The 20,037-nt window shown below is 41.2% G+C and overlaps 1 protein-coding gene across 2 annotated transcripts in view; it reads right to left on the minus strand.

Annotated features, from left to right (window-relative positions):
• Window positions 1-20,037, minus strand: part of KAT6A (lysine acetyltransferase 6A) — a 90,385-nt gene that overhangs the window by 20,680 nt on the left and 49,668 nt on the right. Inside the window, exons 5-10 of one of the 2 annotated variants that reach the window (XM_073622318.1) lie at window positions 18,432-18,513; window positions 16,574-16,709; window positions 16,038-16,285; window positions 13,012-13,118; window positions 4,273-4,388; window positions 1,840-1,981 (exon numbers count right to left, since the gene is read on the minus strand). In XM_073622318.1, the coding sequence (XP_073478419.1) occupies window positions 1,840-1,981; window positions 4,273-4,388; window positions 13,012-13,118; window positions 16,038-16,285; window positions 16,574-16,709; window positions 18,432-18,513 (831 nt within the window). Of the gene's footprint in view, window positions 1-1,839; window positions 1,982-4,272; window positions 4,389-13,011; window positions 13,119-15,998; window positions 16,286-16,573; window positions 16,710-18,431; window positions 18,514-20,037 lie in introns of both variants that reach the window. The other variant, XM_073622317.1, reaches the window with a different exon arrangement.

Below are 20,037 nucleotides of genomic sequence, written 5' to 3' on the forward strand. Positions count from 1 at the left end.
TATCACAACAGATGGCAATTGCATTAAACAGCAGAGAATAGGGCAGCAATGCAAAAAGTTAGCCCATTTCCTGGAAATCTGGGTTTTCCTGACTGGTGGTGATTAAAAGAGGAATTACAGTCTGCTCACATAATTTGTAATAAAAACATCTTTGCCATTCTGAAGCTTCCCTCCAACCACTTTGCATATTTTTTTTTTTATATATATACTGCGATTCTGTACTTGCCAAATATGTTGCAGAAATCTCCCTCCACTGAGTCTGGCTGCAACCATTGTAGCCTCCCTGGTGGTTTTGCCGAGTGTGGCTCGGGGTTAAATTTCAGCACCATTAGCGGTAACCCCGAGCCACACTCGGGATTACATCTCAGAATCCTGGTGCGGTATACTTACCTTGTCCCCAGGATCCTGCGATGTCCCCCTGCTGTGTCCGCAGGCTCTGTCCTGCTCCCGAAGCCTCTCTGTGCCAGGCTCTGTTCCCTGCTAGCATCGCAACGCACGAGGGCGGAGCCTGGTGGCAAATTCAAAAAAATTAAAATTCATAACACATACAGTACACTGTAATCTTACAGATTACAGTACTGTGTGAAATCATTTCACATCCCTTTTGTCCCCAGTGCTTTGTCCAGTGCCCTGCATGCAGTTTTATATGATATATACTGTTCTTTCTGCCTGTTAACTGGAGATTGTCCATAGCAACCAAAAAGTGTCCCTTTACGTCAAAAGTGGTTTTAGACCAGCTAGAAAACAGCGACAGTAAATTAGAACATTTGCAGAATTGAGCGATAGTGAATCGTGGGGAAATTTATTTTATTATTATTATATTATTTTTTAGATTTATATTTATTATAATTTATGATTTTGTGTTTCAAACTTCATCATACCCGGGATATCTACTAGACCAGGGATCTCAAACTGGTGGCCCTCCAGCTGTTGCGGAACTACAAGGCGCATCATGCCTCTGCTTGAGGGAGTCATGCTTGTAACAGTCAGCCTTGCAATGCCTCATGGGACTTGTAGTTTTGCAACAGCTGGAGGGCCGCCAGTTTGAGACCCCTGTACTAGACTCTTGGTGGAGAGATTTAAGGGTGTTATTGAGAAGAATTACAGGCCTACAATATAAAATGCCAAATTTCTATGCAAAATAATTGTACCGCTTTGAGACGCAAAAATCTCAAATAATCATACCGCCAGGCAGGTTAACTGTGGGCAGCTGAAGCTGCTGCCTGTTCACTTCCTGGATTTACACAGAGGCACACCACCAACTCTGCAGCTCTCATTGGCCCTCTTCAGCCCCCCTCCCTTCCTGGCAAACTCTCAGGAGAGAGAGAGAGGAAGAGAGAGCTGTGCATGATGTCATAAGCCTAGGCTTTTTACCAGAAAAGAAACAGGAAGTGGGCTGAATAATGTATTTACTGGCAGAAAAAAGGTTTTTACTATCCAAAGTTAAAACAAGGGCAGAGGATTAATTAGATGGAAAGATGAAAAAAATGACTGAAGTTCCGCTTTAAAACCTGCCTTGTAAAATGTCTGAGTTTTGATGAGAATTCTCTTTTCCTGCTGGTGGTTTTCCATGTTTGGAGTTGGCAAGTGTGCTGTAGAGGAATGGACAATCCAATTATCTCCATTACTGTGAACAGCAAGCACAAATTACTGCTTACTTTATGTGTAGTAGTGCCTACAGTATGTGTAGCCATTGGCTTAAAGCAGACCCTACATTAAAACGCAAAGTTTTTTACTTTTGTATCCAAATACTTAATAGAACCAGCAAGATTTGCCAAGGCACTTTATATAGCAGCATGGTCAGACCGTTCCACTGCCACAGTCCTCTCATCTACTCACCTCAAAGACTGAAAGGTTGTCCTTCCTATATATCTCATTGGCAGGCGGGTGAAACCAGCCGCATTTTTTCATGTGCTGCTGTAGCATGGTTTGACTTTTCATATAACGGAGACAGAATTCACAAAGGTACAACTTAGGGAGTCTAAGCAAAATGAAGTAAAATAAAAATAAAATTAGAAAGGTGACACTATCATAAGAACCAGATGATTATTTCTGCATGCGATATAAACATGACAACTGTGATGTAATCTTGTGTCATTCACCACTCTAACATATGGAACTACACACAGTGCAAATGCAAATCAGCAGCTGCATCACTATGCAGGGCAGAACAAATTCACAACAGGGAAAAAAAAAAAAAAGGAAGAGTCAGATGGGACAACAGGTGCTTACATAATGGAAAAAGCAAAAAGGCATCCACATCAACCACAATCCATAGTGATCTGGTTTTGACTCTGAATTTCTGAGGGCTACTACACTTTGCCCAATTAACATGGTTTATCAAATATGCTAAAATGTGTCAAGTTAACCTAAGACTATATGGAGCAAACTAATGAAACGATAGAGATAAGTGCAACTACTGCTGATAGCAACCAGATTATCTTTGTGGAAAGAGGTACAGTATCTCACATTTATGCTATCTTTTCATGTGACAACACTGAAGAAATGACACTTTTCTACAAAGTAGTGAGTGTACAGCTTGTATAACAGTGTAAATTTGCTGTCCCCTCAAAATAACTCAACACAGCCATTAATGTCTAAACCGCTGGAAACAAATGTGAGTACACCCCTAAGTGAAAATGTCCAAATTGGGACCAAAGTGTCAATATTTTATGTGGCCACCATTATTTTCCAGCACTGCCTTGGCCATGGAGATCGCCAGAGCTTCACAGGTTGCCACTGGAGTCTTCTTCCACTCCTCCATGACGACATCACGGAGCTGGTGGATGTTAGAGACCTTGCTCTCTTCCACCTTCTGTTTGAGGATGCCCCACATATGCTCAATAGGGTTTAGGTCTGGAGACATGCTTGGCCAGTCCATCACCTTTACCCTCACAGCTTCTTTAGCAAGGCAGTGGTTGTCTTAGAGGTGTGTTTGGGGTCGTTATGTTGGAATACTGCCCTTCAGCCCAGTCTCCGAACGGAGGGGATCATGCTCTGCTTCAGTATGTCACAGTACATGCTGGCATTTATGGTTCCCTCGAACTGTAGCTCCCCAGTGCCGGCAGCACTCATGCAAGACCAAGACACTCCCACCACCATGCTTGACTGTAGGCAAGACACACTTGTCTTTGTACTCCTCACCTGGCTTCCACCACACACACTTGACACCATCTGAACCAAATAAGTTTATCTTGGTCTCATCAGACCACAGGACATGGTTCCAGTAATCCATGTCCTTAGTCTGCTTGTCTTCAGCAAACTGTAGGCTTTCTTGTGCATCATCTTTAGAAGAGGCTTCCTTCTGGGACGACAGACATGTAGACCAATTTCATCCAGCGTGCGACATATGGCCTGAGCACTGACAGGCTGACCCCCCACCCCTTCAACCTCTGCAGCAATGCTGGCAGCACTCATACATCTATTTCCCAAAGACAACCTCTGGATATGATGTGGAGCATGTGCACTTAACCTATTTGGTCGACCATGGTGTGGCCTGTTCTGAGTGGAACCTGTCCTGTTAAACCGCTGTATGGTCTTGGCCACCGTGCTGCAGCTCAGTTTCAGGCTCTTGGCAATCTTCTTTACGTAGAGCAACAATTCTTTTTTTCAGATTCTCAGAGAGTTCTTTGCCACAAGGTGCCATGTTGAACTTCCAGTGACCAGTATGAGAGAGAGTGAGAGCGATAACACCAAATTTAACACACCTGCTCCCCCATCTACACCTGAGACCTTGTAACACTAACGAGTCACATGACACCGAGGAGGGAAAACGGCTAATTGGGCACAATTTGGACATTTTCAGTTACGGGTATACTCACTTTTGTTGCCAGCGGTTTAGACATTAATGGCTGTGTGTTGAGTTATTTTGAGGGGAAAGCAAATTTACACTGTTATACAAGCTGTACACTCACTACTTTACATTGTAGCAAAGTGTCATTTCTTCAGTGTTATCACATGAAAACATATAAAATATTAACAAAAATGTGAGGGGTGTACTCACTTTTGTGAGATACCGTATGTGCTTCAGATGCTGTTAACTACCATCTCCCCCCCTCATACCCTTCTGGTCACTGGCATTATGGGACTTTTAGTCCTACAAGAAACCATTACAAGTTCCTTGAGACTGATAGAGACCATCACTACAACTTTGCATAAGAGACACAGACATGAGCTCCAGAAATATTTAAAATAAGTGAAAGAAGAGCCCGGGGGTCAAGCCACTAAATCGTTATTTCTATCATGCCATGTGGAACTAAAGAATATTCTTACCTTGTGTACTCCTGTGGGTATGGAGAGGAGTACCACGTCTGAATTTCGTACTTTCCAAATTCTATGACAGATGGGCAGCGGACTTGTGGGTCAGGGGGACCGCTGACACCCACTTTCTGCAATGGAAAGACAGAGTGGTCACATCACACATCAGCAAACTGTCTCTATATTGAACACAGCTAGCCATTTTCAATATGTATCAAGTTGGTTCACAGTAATTCCGGTTGCTTATTTATTCTTGCCAAGTCCCACATAAAACTTGTAAGTCATGAAACACGAGCCTGAAGCAGAAGGTTTTGCATACAAGCATTACAGAAAGAGCAAACTAACCTGTGCAGTGTGTGCCTCGTCTCTCCTTTTCCTCCCCACACCTTCCTCCAGCTGAATGCCCAGGGTCAGAGTGGTCCCAGGACTCCAGTACAGCTGCTTACACATGGCTTCCTAGTATGTGAGCGGGGGTCGAGGGCACCAGAGGAGCTTTTCTCACCCCTCCCCTTTTTAATCCTTCTATCCTGGCTCTTGTTTGTCTCTTGCTTCCCCTGGGCTCTCTCCTCCCCACTCCCTCCCCCTCCAACCCGTGCCTAGGTGACTGCAGCACGTAACGCTCCTGTGGGAATAATCACAGCAGTGAACAGCCACAAGAACACGCTAATTAACCAACTGGATACCAGAAGAGAAATGACCAGGAAGCCAGGTGGTGGTAATATGGTTATAGATATGCTATGTGCCTGGAAGGCAGAAGCCTACTCATGGAAAACAAAGAACAAAAAACATGCTAAACTTTGTGCTCCAAAGTAAAAGCACACACAGTATGAACATCAGCAAAGTCTTGCTGAATCTGCCAAAATACACTCCATAAGTGGCCCTGTTGGAACCACCTAGCTTAACCAGACCATTTAAAAATTATCTGAACTGGGTGAAAAACGAATTAGCTGTCTGAACACAAAAGCTTTCAGTGGAGATTCCTCCATCTATGCCGTTTAGTGTGAATGGGGAAAAAAAAAAATGATTTCTGTCAGTTTGCAGGCATGAATGACAGAAATCTACACTTGTATGGCTAGTTTAAAGTGATATGAAAGACTTTTCTTTTTCTAAACAAACATGTTATACTTACCTGCTCTGTACTGTGGTTTTGCACAAGTAGCCCAGATCCTCTTCTTGTATCCCCTGCCAGCATTCTTAGCCCCTCCCTCCTGCCAGGTGCCCCCAGAGCAAGCAGCTTGCAATGGAGGGCACCCAAGCAGGCTCGTTCCTAAACCACGGCTCTGCATGTCCATTCACACACAGAGCCATGACTTGGCCCCACCCCCCCTCTCTCTCCTCATTAGCTTACTGGCCGTGATTGCCATTGGCTCCCGCTGCTGTCTCAGCCAATGAGGAGGGAGAGTCACCAGAGAGCCGAGGCTGCCGTAAACATCGCTGGATAAAGATGGAGCTCATGTAAGTATCTGCAGTAAGGCTGCTGCAGAGGGGTTTTTTTTTAAATTTTTTTCCCTTTTTCACATAGAATGCATGAAGGTAAAAAATCTTGAGCCTTTAGAACCACTTTAACTAATGTCACCTTTGAGCCGTATGTTCACATCTTGAAACAGAACTAACCTTTTTTTGTTTTTTTTTCTCAACCACATTTCTGGCCAAACAGGCTACACATCTCCAGCTTAGAGCGGCCAACTACTAGGCACAGTGTGCAATGAGATAAAAGTACCATCTCACCCACTTGCCCAGTGTGGATGCTCAACACTTTATGGGCAGATATTTACCAAGGTACAAAGCAAAAATATATAGACACCCAGATTCGGCACCAATACAGGGCCAAACAAGTGTAATGAAGAGTTTAACCACTTGCCCACTGGGCACTTAAACCCCCTTCCTAACCAGGCCAATTTTTAGCTTTCAGTATTCTCACATTTTGAAAGACAATTACTCAGTCACACAACACTGTACCCATGTGAAATTCCTGTCCTTTTTTTCATAAAAATAGAGCTTTCTTTTGGTGGTATTTAATCACCACTGGGTTTTTTTTACGTTTTTGTGCTAAAAAAAGTTATAAAAGACCGAAAATTTTGTAAAAAAAAAAAAAAAAAAAAAAAAAAAAAAAAAAAAGCCTTTCGTTTGTTATAAAATTTTTCTTCATAAATTTTGGGCAAAATTTATACTGCTACAAATCTTTGGTAAAAATAACCAAAATCAGTGTATATTATTTGGTCTTTGTGAAAGTTATATTGTCTACAAGCTATGGGGCTAATCACTGAAAATTGATGACACCAGATGTACTGACAGTCTTTCTCATTTCTTGAGACCCCAACAAGCCAGGGAAGTACAAATACCCTCCCAAATGACCCCTTTTTGGAAAGTAGACATCCCAAGGTATTTAGTAAGAGGCATGGTGAGTTTTTTGAAGTTGTAATATTCTCCTTGCAAAAAGAAGATTATATATATATATTTTTTTTTTTTTTTTTTTACAAAATTGTCATATTAACAGTTCTCTCACACAGCATATGCATACTTGCAACTACACCCCAAAACACATTCTACTACTCCTCCAGAGTATGGCGATACCACATGTGTGAGACTTTTATACAGCCTGGCCACAGAGAGGTCCAACATGCAGGAAGCACCCACCATCAGGTGTTCTAGGGACATGAATTACACATTTCATTTCCTAATTACCTCTTACAGTTTTGAAGGCTCTGGAGCACCAGAACAATGGAAACACCCAACAAAAATTACCCTATTTTGGAAAGTAAACACCCCAACGTATAATCTAGGAGGCATAATGAGTCTTTTGAACATGTCATTTTTTCCCCACGTGTTTTTGGAATATGTGAAAAGAAAATAATACATAGCACATACATAGCAAAAATTACACCCCAAAATATATTCTGCTACTCCTGAGTATATGAGCATTGATGTGGCATGTTTGACAAATGGATGGGCACAGATCAGCGCTGTGGGCACTTCAGATCCAGCCCAAAAGCGCTGCTGCACCAGCCCCCTCCTCTCCTCACATGCTGTACCGATCAGTGCGAGGAGAGGGGAGGAGCTGAATATGACACCACCAAGGGACAGCTCACCGCTGGAGCATAGAGGATCGCCATCTACCATGGGAGCAGAGGATCAGGTAATTAAAACCATTTATCCTCTTCCCTAGCCAAAATGAGCCATTAATCCTTGGCAGAGAGGACACAGCCCCACTGCAAGAGATCATTTTTTTAGTTGCCAGAAGTTAGGCTTGTGTTAGGCTTAAGTTATGTTTCTACCTTCTGAACAGGAAAACATCACCAGCATTAGCCACATCCTGCTGTGCTTGAAGATTTTGTGCTCTTTAAACAAGTGAATAATAAAAGAAAGATTAAAGTCACCATTCCTGCTCAAACAGCACAGAAATGCAGACTATGTTAAAGAGACCCTGTCGCCAGACCATTCATTAAACCAATAACCTTCCTTTAAAATATGTGCATATAACATATTTTAAGCATGTTCCGTACCTGTACAAACCTCCAAAAGGCTTGAGACTGCTGCTGAGTGCCACCATTTTGGATGTGATTCATCGGCCTCAAAGCTGTCACTCAAGTGGCAATCTATAGCCCTGGTGCCCAACCTGTGGCCCATTGACATTTTTATGCGGTCCTCTGAGTATCAGAAGACACTAATCTGTTCTACCCTATAGTCCCATTAAAGCTGTGATTTCTGAACATGCGTAAAGAGGTAAAGATAAAATAGCTCATAGTGTTTTTCAAAAATGATTTTGCAAATCAGCTAAAAAAAAAAAATGCAACTAAAATATCACATGTGCTATTTCTTGAAGTGATGCAGTATTTTAGCAGTGAAAACTTGTGTTATTTTAATGCTGGCACTCGCCAGCACCCTTAAAGCGGAGTTATGATTTTTAAAAATCTACCTATCAATGCTCATTACATTTCAGCCATCTGTCCAACACGGCTAAAACCCAAACAAGGTCAGTGTGTGGACGCGGCAGGGTCATCCTCCCGTTTGGGGGCCTTTGCGGAGCCATTCCCGAATCCAGGGGAAAAACCACCACGCCCGCCATTTGGCTAATTGGTGGTCGTTGTTATTTTATCGAATCACTCCGTTTTCTTCTCATCAAAAGTCTGCTCCTCTGTATATTTCATGCACTCTATCCTCGTTTTGAGGACTGGATCCTGAATGTGTCTTCTATATATATAATTTCTCTCTGCAATACGCCTCTGAAGAAGGGACATCGTCCTGAAACATGTCAGGCCTACATAATGATCAATATGAAAGAAAATTTACTGCTTAAGCACTTTTGTAGAGATTTATGTTCAGTCTGTCTCTTTTTTATGCTTTTTTTTTCCTAATAAATAATAATTTTATTGAAACGTAATCATTTTTGTTCGCCTACAAAGTCCCACAGTACTGAGGGGTACATAAGTTCCCTATTTTTTAGGGTTCTTATTTTTTTTTTGCAAAACAAAATGAAAAGGTCAGCAGCTACAAATACAGCAGCTGCTGACTTTAAATATAAGGACACCTACCTGTCCAGGGAGCCCTCGATGTCCTTACCCGAAGCCGACCCCCCCCCTCGGCTAAGGGAAACAGGAAGATAAGCCTTGCGGCTTCACTAGTTTCCTACTGTGCATGCACGAGTCCTGCTGTGCGATCTGAATGGTGTCTCCCAGAAGACAGCGGGGGGGCTGTGGTGTTTGGAGGGAGGAGGGGCCAGACATTGCGTAGTTCGCCACACAAATTGCGGTGCGCTATGCCCGGAAGTGAGAGTAGATACCTGGATTTGACAGGTATCTACTCCTCTCCTCCCCCCTTTCCCTTTACATTCTGCTTGAAGCAGGGAGTCCTAGTAAGTACACGGTGGGTGCCAGCTCCCTAACAACCAGTGGAAAGTTCATACATTGTTTAAATTTCCATGCCTATACCACTACTTATTTAACCCATGCATTTTGAAAAATTTATTTTCTAGAGTGAAATCGATTGTAATATGTGGTATTTACCAAGCGTTTTTGCTTTTTGAGGTGAATACCGCATAAAGGGATAGTTAATTACCTATCGCATGCAACATTTGGGGAAAATGTGTCATATGGCCCAAATACTGCATGCGATACACTTTAATAAATTGAGCCCAGTGTCCCTTTAAAGTTGTGTGTTTCATACTATTATCAAACTAGTGACTGCTACATGCAGGTTGCAGTTTACTACCATTAAGGAAAGAAAGGTAAGCTTTATATGTATAGGTTCACTTCACATTGGCTTGTAATGTTGTATGTTATGTTACTGTCCAATAGCTAGTCCTACTGACTTAACAGTATATGGGTTATATTTATTCAATGGCATTACAAACCTGGTGCCATAGGAATCTGACAAGGTGGCACAGTTCACTCTGACGATAGCACTACCTTCCAGAAGCAGGTCCTCAGCAAGATCAGTAATCAAATAAGATGGAGATATTTACAATATCAGCATTTCTTCAACTTAATCAAATGGAACATTTCACCAGGTATTTCATGAGTTGAGTTGTCAGAAACCAAGAACTCTAGCTGTTGCTAAACTACATTCATTGTCCTGCAGGAAGTAGTATCTTAACAGGATATGTAATCCAGTAACATTTTCAAATGGATTGATGCACAGCATGCACCTCTCAAGGAAGGTAAAAAAGCACTTACACTCAAAGTTAATACCGTATATACTCGAGTATAAGTCGTTCCAAGTATAAGTCGAGGCCCTAATTTACCACAAAAAAAAAAAAAAAAAATGGGAAAAACTTATTGACCCGAGTATAAGACGAGGGTGAGAAATGCACAGCTACTGTAAGTGGAAAAGAGGGTCAACAATGCCCATTTGCAGCCTCACTGTGCTCATTTGCAGCCATAGGTCCCCTGAACTTCAAACTCGGTAGTTAAGGGTTCCTAGATGCCCCCTAGCTGCAGCCAAAATTTGGGGTTTCTGAACCCAAAGGGTCCCGAAATGACATTGCTGCGGATGGACACAGTTGACCGAATTTGGGGCCCCATATCTCAGGGCCACTTAGTGCTAAGAACCCCAAATTTGGTGTAAATTTTGAGCAAACCCAGTGGAACTAGCACCATAAAATTTCCAAAGCTGGGGTTTCTAGCACCAAGTGGCCCCGAGATAACAGGGCCCCAAAAATCAGTTCAGAAAATGTCAAGCACTTTTCTGCAGCAGAGAATGACATTTTCCGAACCGATTTTGGGGCCCCGTATCTCGGGGCCACTTAGTGCTTGGAACTTGGATATGTTGTGGTACCAGTTCCACTGGGTTTGCACACCAAATTTGGGGTTCCTAGCACCAAGTGGCCCTGAGATACGGGGCCCCAAATTTGGTTCGGAAAATGAAATTTTTTGCTGCAGAAAAGTGCTTGACTCGAGTATAAGTCGAGGGGGGGCACTTTCAGCACAAAAAAAATGTGCTGAAAAACTCGACTTATACTCGAGTATATACGGTAATTACCCACCGCTTTCTCAGCACAGTAGTAGAAAAAGGCGTGGCATCCTCCACATTTAAGCAGACTGAAAGCCACAATTATTTATTTGCCATAGATTAGTGTATAGTTGCGATACCCGTCAGCTTTTTCTTTGCCATCTACAGTGGATATAATAAGTCTACACGGGCTATAACAGGAATAAAGGGGAAATCTACTAAAGTGGACACCGGTCAGTCACAACCCAGAGGGATTTGCCCTCCCTTTGGAGAGATTTCTCTTATCACTTATGTCTACAAGTCAGGAAGTAAGGGTAAATCTCCCCAAGGGGACATACCATGGACATACAATGGATATAGAAAAAAATTTTTAAAAAATGAGACAAAGATAAATCATTACAGAACTTTCTCCACCTTTTTAATGTTAAATCTTTGTCTCATTTTTTTACATCACAGAAACCTGACATTTTAAAAAGGGGTGTGTAAACTTTTTATATCCATTGTTTGTCCACTTGGGGAGATTTACCTTTACTTCCTGTCTTGTGGACACAAGTGATAAGAGAAATCTAGGGCCGAAACTAAAGGATTAAATCGACAACTAATCGATTATGAAATTAATCGGCCAGTAACATAATGTGGTTAAAAAACTAAAATCAGCCCTTTATAGTACAAAAATAGCAAATAATTGCTACTGTAAATATAACTTTCACTGTTCCACAGTAAAAAAAAAAAAAAAAATCCCTTACAGTAGCGATTATTTGCTCTTTTTGTACTATGAAGGGCTAATTTTAGTTTTTTAACCACATTATGTTACTAAACGTCTTAGACCTGGGTTCACATCTATGCTTTTTTTGGTGCTTTTTGCAGAAATGAACTACAGTTCATTTAACATGGTTTCCTATGGGACACGTTCACATTGAGACTTTTTTCAGCTGCTGCATATTTGGAAAGGGTCAAGGCCTTTTTTCAATGCAAAATAGTGCTTTTTTGGTTCAATATACTTCAATAAAGAAGCTGCAGAAAGCATGTAATGCGTTTTTGTAGCAATTTGTGTTTTTTAATCTGCCCAACAAAAAATTGAGCAAAAAAAAAAGCATTAAAAAAAATGAAAAAATACAAATCGCAGCAAAAAATCACGTGCGCAAAAATCTAAATGCACAGCAAAAAGCACTGCAGAAAAAGATCAAAAGCAAACTGTATAGGTGTGTACCGAGCCTTATGCTGGCCACACCAATCAATTTTCAGACGAGAATATTCAGGCGAAAAATCTTTGTACATTCGCTGAATGAAAGAATGTTGTTTGAAATTTTCACTTGTTTTTAACATTTCGTTTTAAAATGAATGTCATTTCTCAACGAAAACCACATACACTGTCTGAAAATTCCCTTGACCAAGAAGTTTTGTATTATTTCTACATTTTCCCTTCACTGTGGTTGAAAATGAACGTCGATTTGACCCCACTAACGATTAGAAAATCGAACGTTCTTAAAATTACATTTGTATGGCCAGCATAGAATATATTACAGTTCTGTTTGAAAATATGCAAAACAGTCTTTAACTTTTTGTTTCTTTAAATAAAAAAATTTAATCTCTGAGTATGATGATATTTACCAGATTCAACCTCCTATAGTATATACAGCATAGCTCTCCTCTAATAGTATATACATTATATCTCCTCTGTCTGTTATTCTCAGAGTGGATTAGATATTTTGCTCCCTAACCATATAGTTGGTTATTTATATTTACCACTGCATATAAATATTTAAGAATAAATTGCCTTTTTTAAAACTTTACATATTAACTAAATTAAAAACAACACTTTTTTTTTAAGGTTATTAACCGATCAAAACAATAATCGGCCAACTAATCGATTATGAAAATAATCATTAGTTGCTGCCCTATAGAAATCTCTCCTAAGGGAGGGCAAATCCCTCTTGGTTGTGATAGGTGTCCACATTAGTAGATTTTCCCTTAATTCCTGTTATACCCCGTGTAGACTTATTATATCCACTTATTATATCCACTGTAGACGGCAAAGAAAAAGCTGACAGGTATCACAACTATTTTTGGTTGTGATAGGTGTCCACATTTCCCCTTTATTCCTGTTTTGATGACAAAAAAATGGATTTTCTTTCCCTGTTTGGACAAATATGTACACCAGGACAAGTAATGATAGCAAGTCTCCCCACGGACAGCTATAAAAATAAAAACCAGGGGTTATAACCCCTCACCATCCAATATAAAAAATTCATCTTCAGATATACTTTATTGATGGGGTATTGACAGTACCAAAAACAAGGCCCTTACCTGCAGTGCCTGCTGCTGAATGTCTTCAAAAAGTTCAATTTCTTTTTCAGAGACCATTCCTAGTCGGTCGTCCATATCGGTTTTGCAGTCCCAACCATCTCGATTGTCTGTATTAGAGAAGTCATAATTGCTTCAGTCACTGGAGCTTTAAATGAACATTTGTCTACAAAGTAAGACGCTTTGCACTAAGTTGATGTAAATTATTTAGCACCCACTCCTAAAGTACTCCAAGTTTTATGGACTTATATTTTCTTGGGGATTCCCCAACAGATTTTCACCATGTGATATACTTGATTTAATAGAAATGCAATCATACACTATATTGTCAAAAGTATTGTGACGCCTGCCTTAACACGCAGATGAACTTTAATGGCATCCCAGTCTTAGTCCGTAGGGTTCAATATTGAGTTGGCCCACCCTTTGAAGCTATAACAGCTTCAACTCTTCTGGGAAGGCTGTCCATGTCTTTATGGACCTTGTTTGTGCATGGGTACGCAGTCATGTTGGAACAGGAGGGGACCACCCCCAAACTGTTCCCACAAAGTTGGGAGCATGAAATTGTCCAAAATGTCTTGGTATTCTGATGCCTCAAGAGTTTCCTTTACTGGAACTAAGGGGCCATACCAACCCCTGAAAAAACAACCCCACACGATAATCCCTCCACCAAATGATTTGGACCAGTGCACAAAGCAAGGTCAATAAAGACATGGATGAGAGAGTTTGTGGTGGAGTAAGTTGACTGGCCTGCACAGAGTCCTGACCTCAACACAATAGAACACTTTTGGGATGAATTAGAGTCAAGACTGCAAGACAGGCCTTCTCGTCCAACATCAGTGTCTGACCTCAAATGCATTTCCAGAAGAAAGGTCAAACATCCCCATAGACACACTCCTAAACCTTGTGGACAGCCTTCCCAGAAGAGTTGAAGCCGTTATAGCTGCAAAGGGTGAGCCAACTCAATATTGAACCCTACAGACTTAGACTGGGATGCCATTAAACAGGCGTCCCAATACTTTTGACAATATAGTGTAGGTCCCACAGATTTCAGAGTTTCAGCAGATAAATCAAAATTTTACTTTTCTACCAGGACCAGGCCAAGGGACACAAACAAGGATTTAGGAACATGAAAGCAAGTTAAATGCCAACTCCAGCTTTTGCCAAAAAAAAAAGCCCCACTATTTCTTTTGTAAATAACTAACATGCTTTGTACCAAAAAATTAAATTTTAATGTTGCAGTAAGAAAAACAAGCAGCAGAATAAAATGGAAATGCCTTCCCCACAGTAATGGTACTTGTGTTCAAAATATTACTGATCACTTTAAAATGCATAAAAAAATTAAACAAATTCTCAGAGGACCTTAGGATCGAAAAAAATATATATGCAATTTCTGTATCATAAGTACCGTATTTGTCGGTGTATAACATGCACAGGCATAAAAACACGCACCCCAATTTTAGGAGGGAAGTTTAAGGAAAAAAAAAAACGTACATTTTAAATAAGGAACTTTGAAGCAAAATTAGGGTCACAGCTCATCAATGCACCCTGCTCAGTGCCCATCTGCAGCCATTAAATTGACCAACAATGCAGCCTGTTCAGTGCCCATCTGCAGCCTCATCTTTCCCATTATTGCAGCCTCGCCAGTGTTGGATTCCTGCTGTCTCTGAGGGAATAGGAGGAGCGATCTCCTGTGTACCCATCGCTCCGTCACTCACAGCCATGCCTCCTGGCCCTGCTCATATGATAGACAGAACAGTGGCCCAATGCGGGGCCAGGAGGCATGGTTGTGAGTGACGGAGCGCCGGGCACACAGGAGATCGCAGCTCTATGCAATTCAGCAGCGCTCGATCCTCTTCCCTCAGAGACAGCAGGGATCAGTGTATAACACGCACCCTGATTTTAAGGGGAAACCGTGCGTGTTATACGCCGTTAAAATACGGTAATTACCAAATTATGTACTCATGAATGGACACATAGCCGAAATGTGAAAATATGGTCTTGTCCATAGGGGGTAAACAGGTGTGAGAGCCGAAGTGGTTAAGGATAGGCAAAAGCATTGAGACCTTTACAGGTCATTACTATAAAATGCATTAAGGTGGAAACTACAAAAGTGGGCCTTGCAATATAATCTGACAGGTTAAAGAGGTTCACAGTACTGTAGCAGTTGACTTTTAATAAAAGGACACTTACCTGTCCAGGGATTCAGCACTGTCCTCACTCGGGCTAGTTCTTCACTAGCCTAAGTTCCCAGCGCTGGCATCATAACTGTGGACAGCCGGCTGTACTGCTTGAGGTTTCATAGCCAGCTGCCCACTGCACATGTGCAAGCCGCTGTGCGTTTTGTGCATTGCCCCGCAGGTCTTCTGGGACCTGTGTAATGTCCCAGAAGCCCATGGGGAAAGAGGGGGAGTGGAAGTAGGAGCCGGTTCCAGTCAAAACTATGTACCCGTCAACCCCCCACAAAAAAAAAAAAAAAAAAAAATGACATGCCAAATGTGGCAGGGGAGGACTACTTAAAGCGGAACTTCCCATTTTGGGTGGACTTCCAATTTAAATTGTAGGAGCTTATGTTTCAGTTCCAAGAACAAAAAACCTAGCGGTAGGTTGGTAAAAACAATAGTAGATACTGAAAGGAAACCTGCACTGAGAATAACAGGGCGGCTGAAAATGCTGACCACCTTTTGTAAATACTAGTTACCTGGCTATCCCTGGCTTTAATACTTATCAGTCACTGTCCTGGAACAGAAAATGGCAGAAAATGGCAAACTCAGAAGTCCAGATCTCCATATTTGTCTACAATAAGTGACTTTAGAAATTATTCAGAATCAACATGAAAGCCAAGCAACTAGCATGTTCAGAAGGAGCTTAGCAACAACAGCCTCTATGTTTTTCTCTCTAACTATTTTATTCAATCTGTTCATGTACCTTGGGTAAGACACATGTCACAGACCAAGGATAAGGCCCTGGCTCTTCTAGTAAAGTTCCCTTACCCCAGTCCGCCTGTCCGGACTTGCGTGGCCCTCTCTTACGTGAACGCTGCAGGGAATAGTCCAATGCTTCCGCTCGTGCCTTGCGTCCATCAGGAGAAGGAGTGAAGAACTTGGTCAAGCCATCAATAAGACCTTTTGTCTTCTTGTTAAAGGGAACAGCGCCACCGCAGGCATGTGAGGGATCAGAGTTCCTGCCATCCTCCTCGGATGAAGATGTACACGTCGATAACTTGCGCTTCCTCCCTCTCCCTTGGCCACCACGACCTTTACCAAATGGAGCTTTAGACCTACAAAACAGAAAAAAACAGTCAAATGAGTTTTAAAATTGTTTAGAAAAAGAAAATGGAGTCACACTTACAGGAAACCTGCCAATATATGTGGCTGGTGCCTTATTTCACTTCCTTTAACACCTTACTGTTGCCCATTATGGTGATCAGCGCCACCATTGGTCAATTAAGGATGGCTAGGAGGGGAAAGGCAAAGCTTTGGCCTCCTAGTTAGTGTCAGTGTTTGCGTAGTACAGAGTACTCTAGAGTGTGGTACTACATAATGAAATTCTCCACAGTCCCACTTACGATCCACTCTGCTTCTTTAAACGATTCTTAGGTCTTCCAATGGGGTTAGTGTAACGTTTGCGGATCTGTGCTGCCTTCTTGTGCAGTAATTTTCTGCCTTTCTTCCGTGGTCGACAGATCTGACATATCCACATGCCTAGAAAACATGATTAGGGCGAAGATGAATACTGGTAACAAAATAACAGGAATCACTGCCTGCAGACAGCGATGTACCATGGGATATGTAGTCCTTAGAAATGGGAAGTAAACAGCAGAGAAGCTACAAAGCATACAGGGAATCAGGGGGGTTAGGGAAAGACATGGCCAGCAGACAAGCAGAACTCCCAACATGAAAGAAATTTTTCAAGTATTTGTCAAAAATAACCATTGTTCATTTTGCTATTACATTGCTGATGTTAAAAATTAAAGTGTATGCTGTGATCATAGAACTCCTTCAATATCTGTCTACCGTTCACTCTGTAACCCTCTTTTTAGATGAATCTGCATTTACTCTATGTACAGTAATAGATTACAATTACAGTCTGATTTTATGCAGCTGATGACATGGTAAAGGGCCTCTGTGATTGGCTTTTTATTTATCCTGATCTGTGGTCAGCTGTTTACTTGGCTGACAGCTCTGAAAACAGACTGATAAAATCCAAGTCGATTTTAGCTTCATTCATTACAGACAAAATGAGGTGATGTTCCTCCATCAACTCTATGGGCAGCCAACTTGACTGCTTACAGCAGTCCTGGGTTCACTGGTGGAATAGAAGAGCAGGCAGAGGGAGTGGGGTAAGGGCTTCCAGTGCTGTAAAAGTGACTGAGCGGCTGTAGAGCCACCAAGATCACTTTTATAAGAAAGCTGCTTGCCAGCTGAGAGGAAAAAAAAACAAAAAACAAAAAAAAAAAACAAACACACACACACACACTATATCAGGTTCATGGCTACGAACCCTCAAATTCTGGTATAACCACTTGCTGTCCAGAAGTTATATATACTGGATGGCAAGTGGTTAAACATGATTAAAGTAATAGTCATTTAGGCCTATGTTCACAAGGGGCATACTACAGTGTATGTCTGTGTAAGGCTGTGTTTACCCACATGGGGATGCGCAGGTCTTCCTGTATAGGCAGTTATTGATGTCAATTGGGACACAGCGGCTGCAGAGACATACAGTACTTCACAAAAGTGAGTACACCCCTCACATTTTTGTAAATATTTTATTATATCTTTTCATGTGACAACACTGAAGAAATGATACTTTGCTACAATGTAAAGTAGTGAGTGTACAGCTTGTATAACAGTGAAAATTTGCTTTCCCCTCAAAATAACTCAACACAGCCATTAATGTCTAAACCGTGGCCAAGAAAAGTGTGTACACCCCTATATGAAAATGTCCAAATTGGACTCAATTAGCCATTTTCACTCCCCAGTGTCATGTGACTAATTAGTGTTACAAGGTCTCAGGTGTGAATGGGGAGGTGTGTTAAATTTGCCTGGTTTCTCCACAAATAGTACTCTTGCCGTACATAAAATTATTGGTCTTCTCCCTCCTCTCTGAGATATGATGTACTGCTCATTTATATAGGTTTCAATGTGATTGGTATACCTGTACCATGTCTATGCAGGCTTGCATACGTATACTGATTTTGTCACATTGATTATGTCACATTGTTTGTTATACCAAATGCGTACCTTCCCATATGTACATCTATACATTGATCATTTTTATGAATAAAGTGAATTATATTTAAAAAAAAAAAAAAAGTAATTGTGACAAAAATCTACACTGGTCTGGACTATTCTTGACCAGGGCCAGTAATAAGGTGAACACCACACACAAAGACTGAACATAACACATCCCAAGGCTCTCACCTTTTGGCATTCGTGTAAGGGGTGGTTCGCAGCACTCCATGTGAAACCCACGGTCACACGAATCACAAAATAACATATTGTCCTGAAATGAAGGGTATAACATCAGAACACAGCAGTATGAAGGACCACTACAGAGTTATTCATTTCATTTTGCAGAGGTGAGAAAACTGTTGCCAGATTTTTCTAGAGGTTCACGTTTTCCTAAATTCTTTAGAGCAGCCAGGAGAATACAAGCTAAAGTCACCATGGTTGTGCAGGACACTGGAAATCAGAGGACCCACCCACACTTAAAAAACTGGCTACAATGTAGAGCTGCACAATTAATCGTCAAGAATCGTTATCACGATCTTGACTAAAGTGTTTCACAATTCTTTCTATGCAAAGAATTCTCTCTGCTCTTTTTCTGAAGCCACAGTCTTCAAAAGAAGGGAAGAGAAAAACTGGGTAATCAAAACATTATTTATCAGTTGAATTTAAGTATAAACACTGTAACAATTTGACAATGGAATAGACTTTGTGTGTAAGATAAAAAAAGTTTAACCACTTGAACCTTTTTCTGACATTTGTTGGTTTTAAGTTCATAATTTTTTTTTTGCTAGAAAAGGACTTGGAACCCCCAAAGATTATATATATTATTTTAGAAGACACCCTAGAGAATAAAATGGTGGTTGTTGCAATATTTTTTTGTCACACTGTATTTGCGCAGTGGTCTTTCAAATGCAATTCTTTTTTAAAAAATTACTTGAATTAAAAAAAAAAAAAAACAGTAAAGTTGGCCCTTTTTTTTTTGGTATAATGTGAAAGATTTTACGTTGCGAGAATCGTGAGAGAATTGTGATCTTTTTATTCTAAGCAAAAAATTGTGATTCTTATTTTGGCCAGAATCGTGCAGCTCTACTACAATGTATGGGTGACACACGCAGAATGGAAACAAACATCAACACAGAGGCTGAACCAACATATCTGAAAAGACTGTGGGCCCCCTGGTTGGCTACCCCAGGTTTAAGACCCATTGATTTAGTGGCTGAAAGGATACTACATGGTTAATGTACAACTAGATGTATTGCACAGCATTGTGGTTTAGGGACTGGTTCAGCAGGACCTAAAGTGGTAATAAACGCAGAATTTTTATTTTAACCAACATGTAATCTTATAATAAAGCTTACCTTTATGTTAAATGAATATCTCCTGAACGTGCATGGTCTAGAAGATTTTCTAGGGAGCAGCAGCCGCTGATGTCACTGATGCATGCGCTCTGAAGGAACCCTGTACCCGTGCCATTCCTTCAGAGCAGTGCCGTAAAACAGTGACTCACACGTGAGTGACATCATCGCAGCTCAGCCATTCAAATGGCCGCAGTCCGCAAACCCGGAAGGAAGACTAGGTGAAGATGGAAGCCTCTGCAGCAGTGACAGCACGCCGCTAAAGGCCTGTGTTTCAAGGTAAGTCTTTCATAATGTGCTAGTATGCACTTTATGCCTTTATCTTGCAGGGTTTTTTGTAACCTTTACTACTGCTTTAAAGGTCTTTGACCCTGCTGGCTATATTGCACTACTATTAAGATGCTTGATACTTTAAACATGTGATCCTAATGTATACCTCTACG

The sequence above is a fragment of the Aquarana catesbeiana genome, linkage group LG03, assembly GCF_042186555.1.
Source record: "Aquarana catesbeiana isolate 2022-GZ linkage group LG03, ASM4218655v1, whole genome shotgun sequence".
Taxonomy (NCBI): Eukaryota; Metazoa; Chordata; class Amphibia; order Anura; family Ranidae; genus Aquarana; species Aquarana catesbeiana.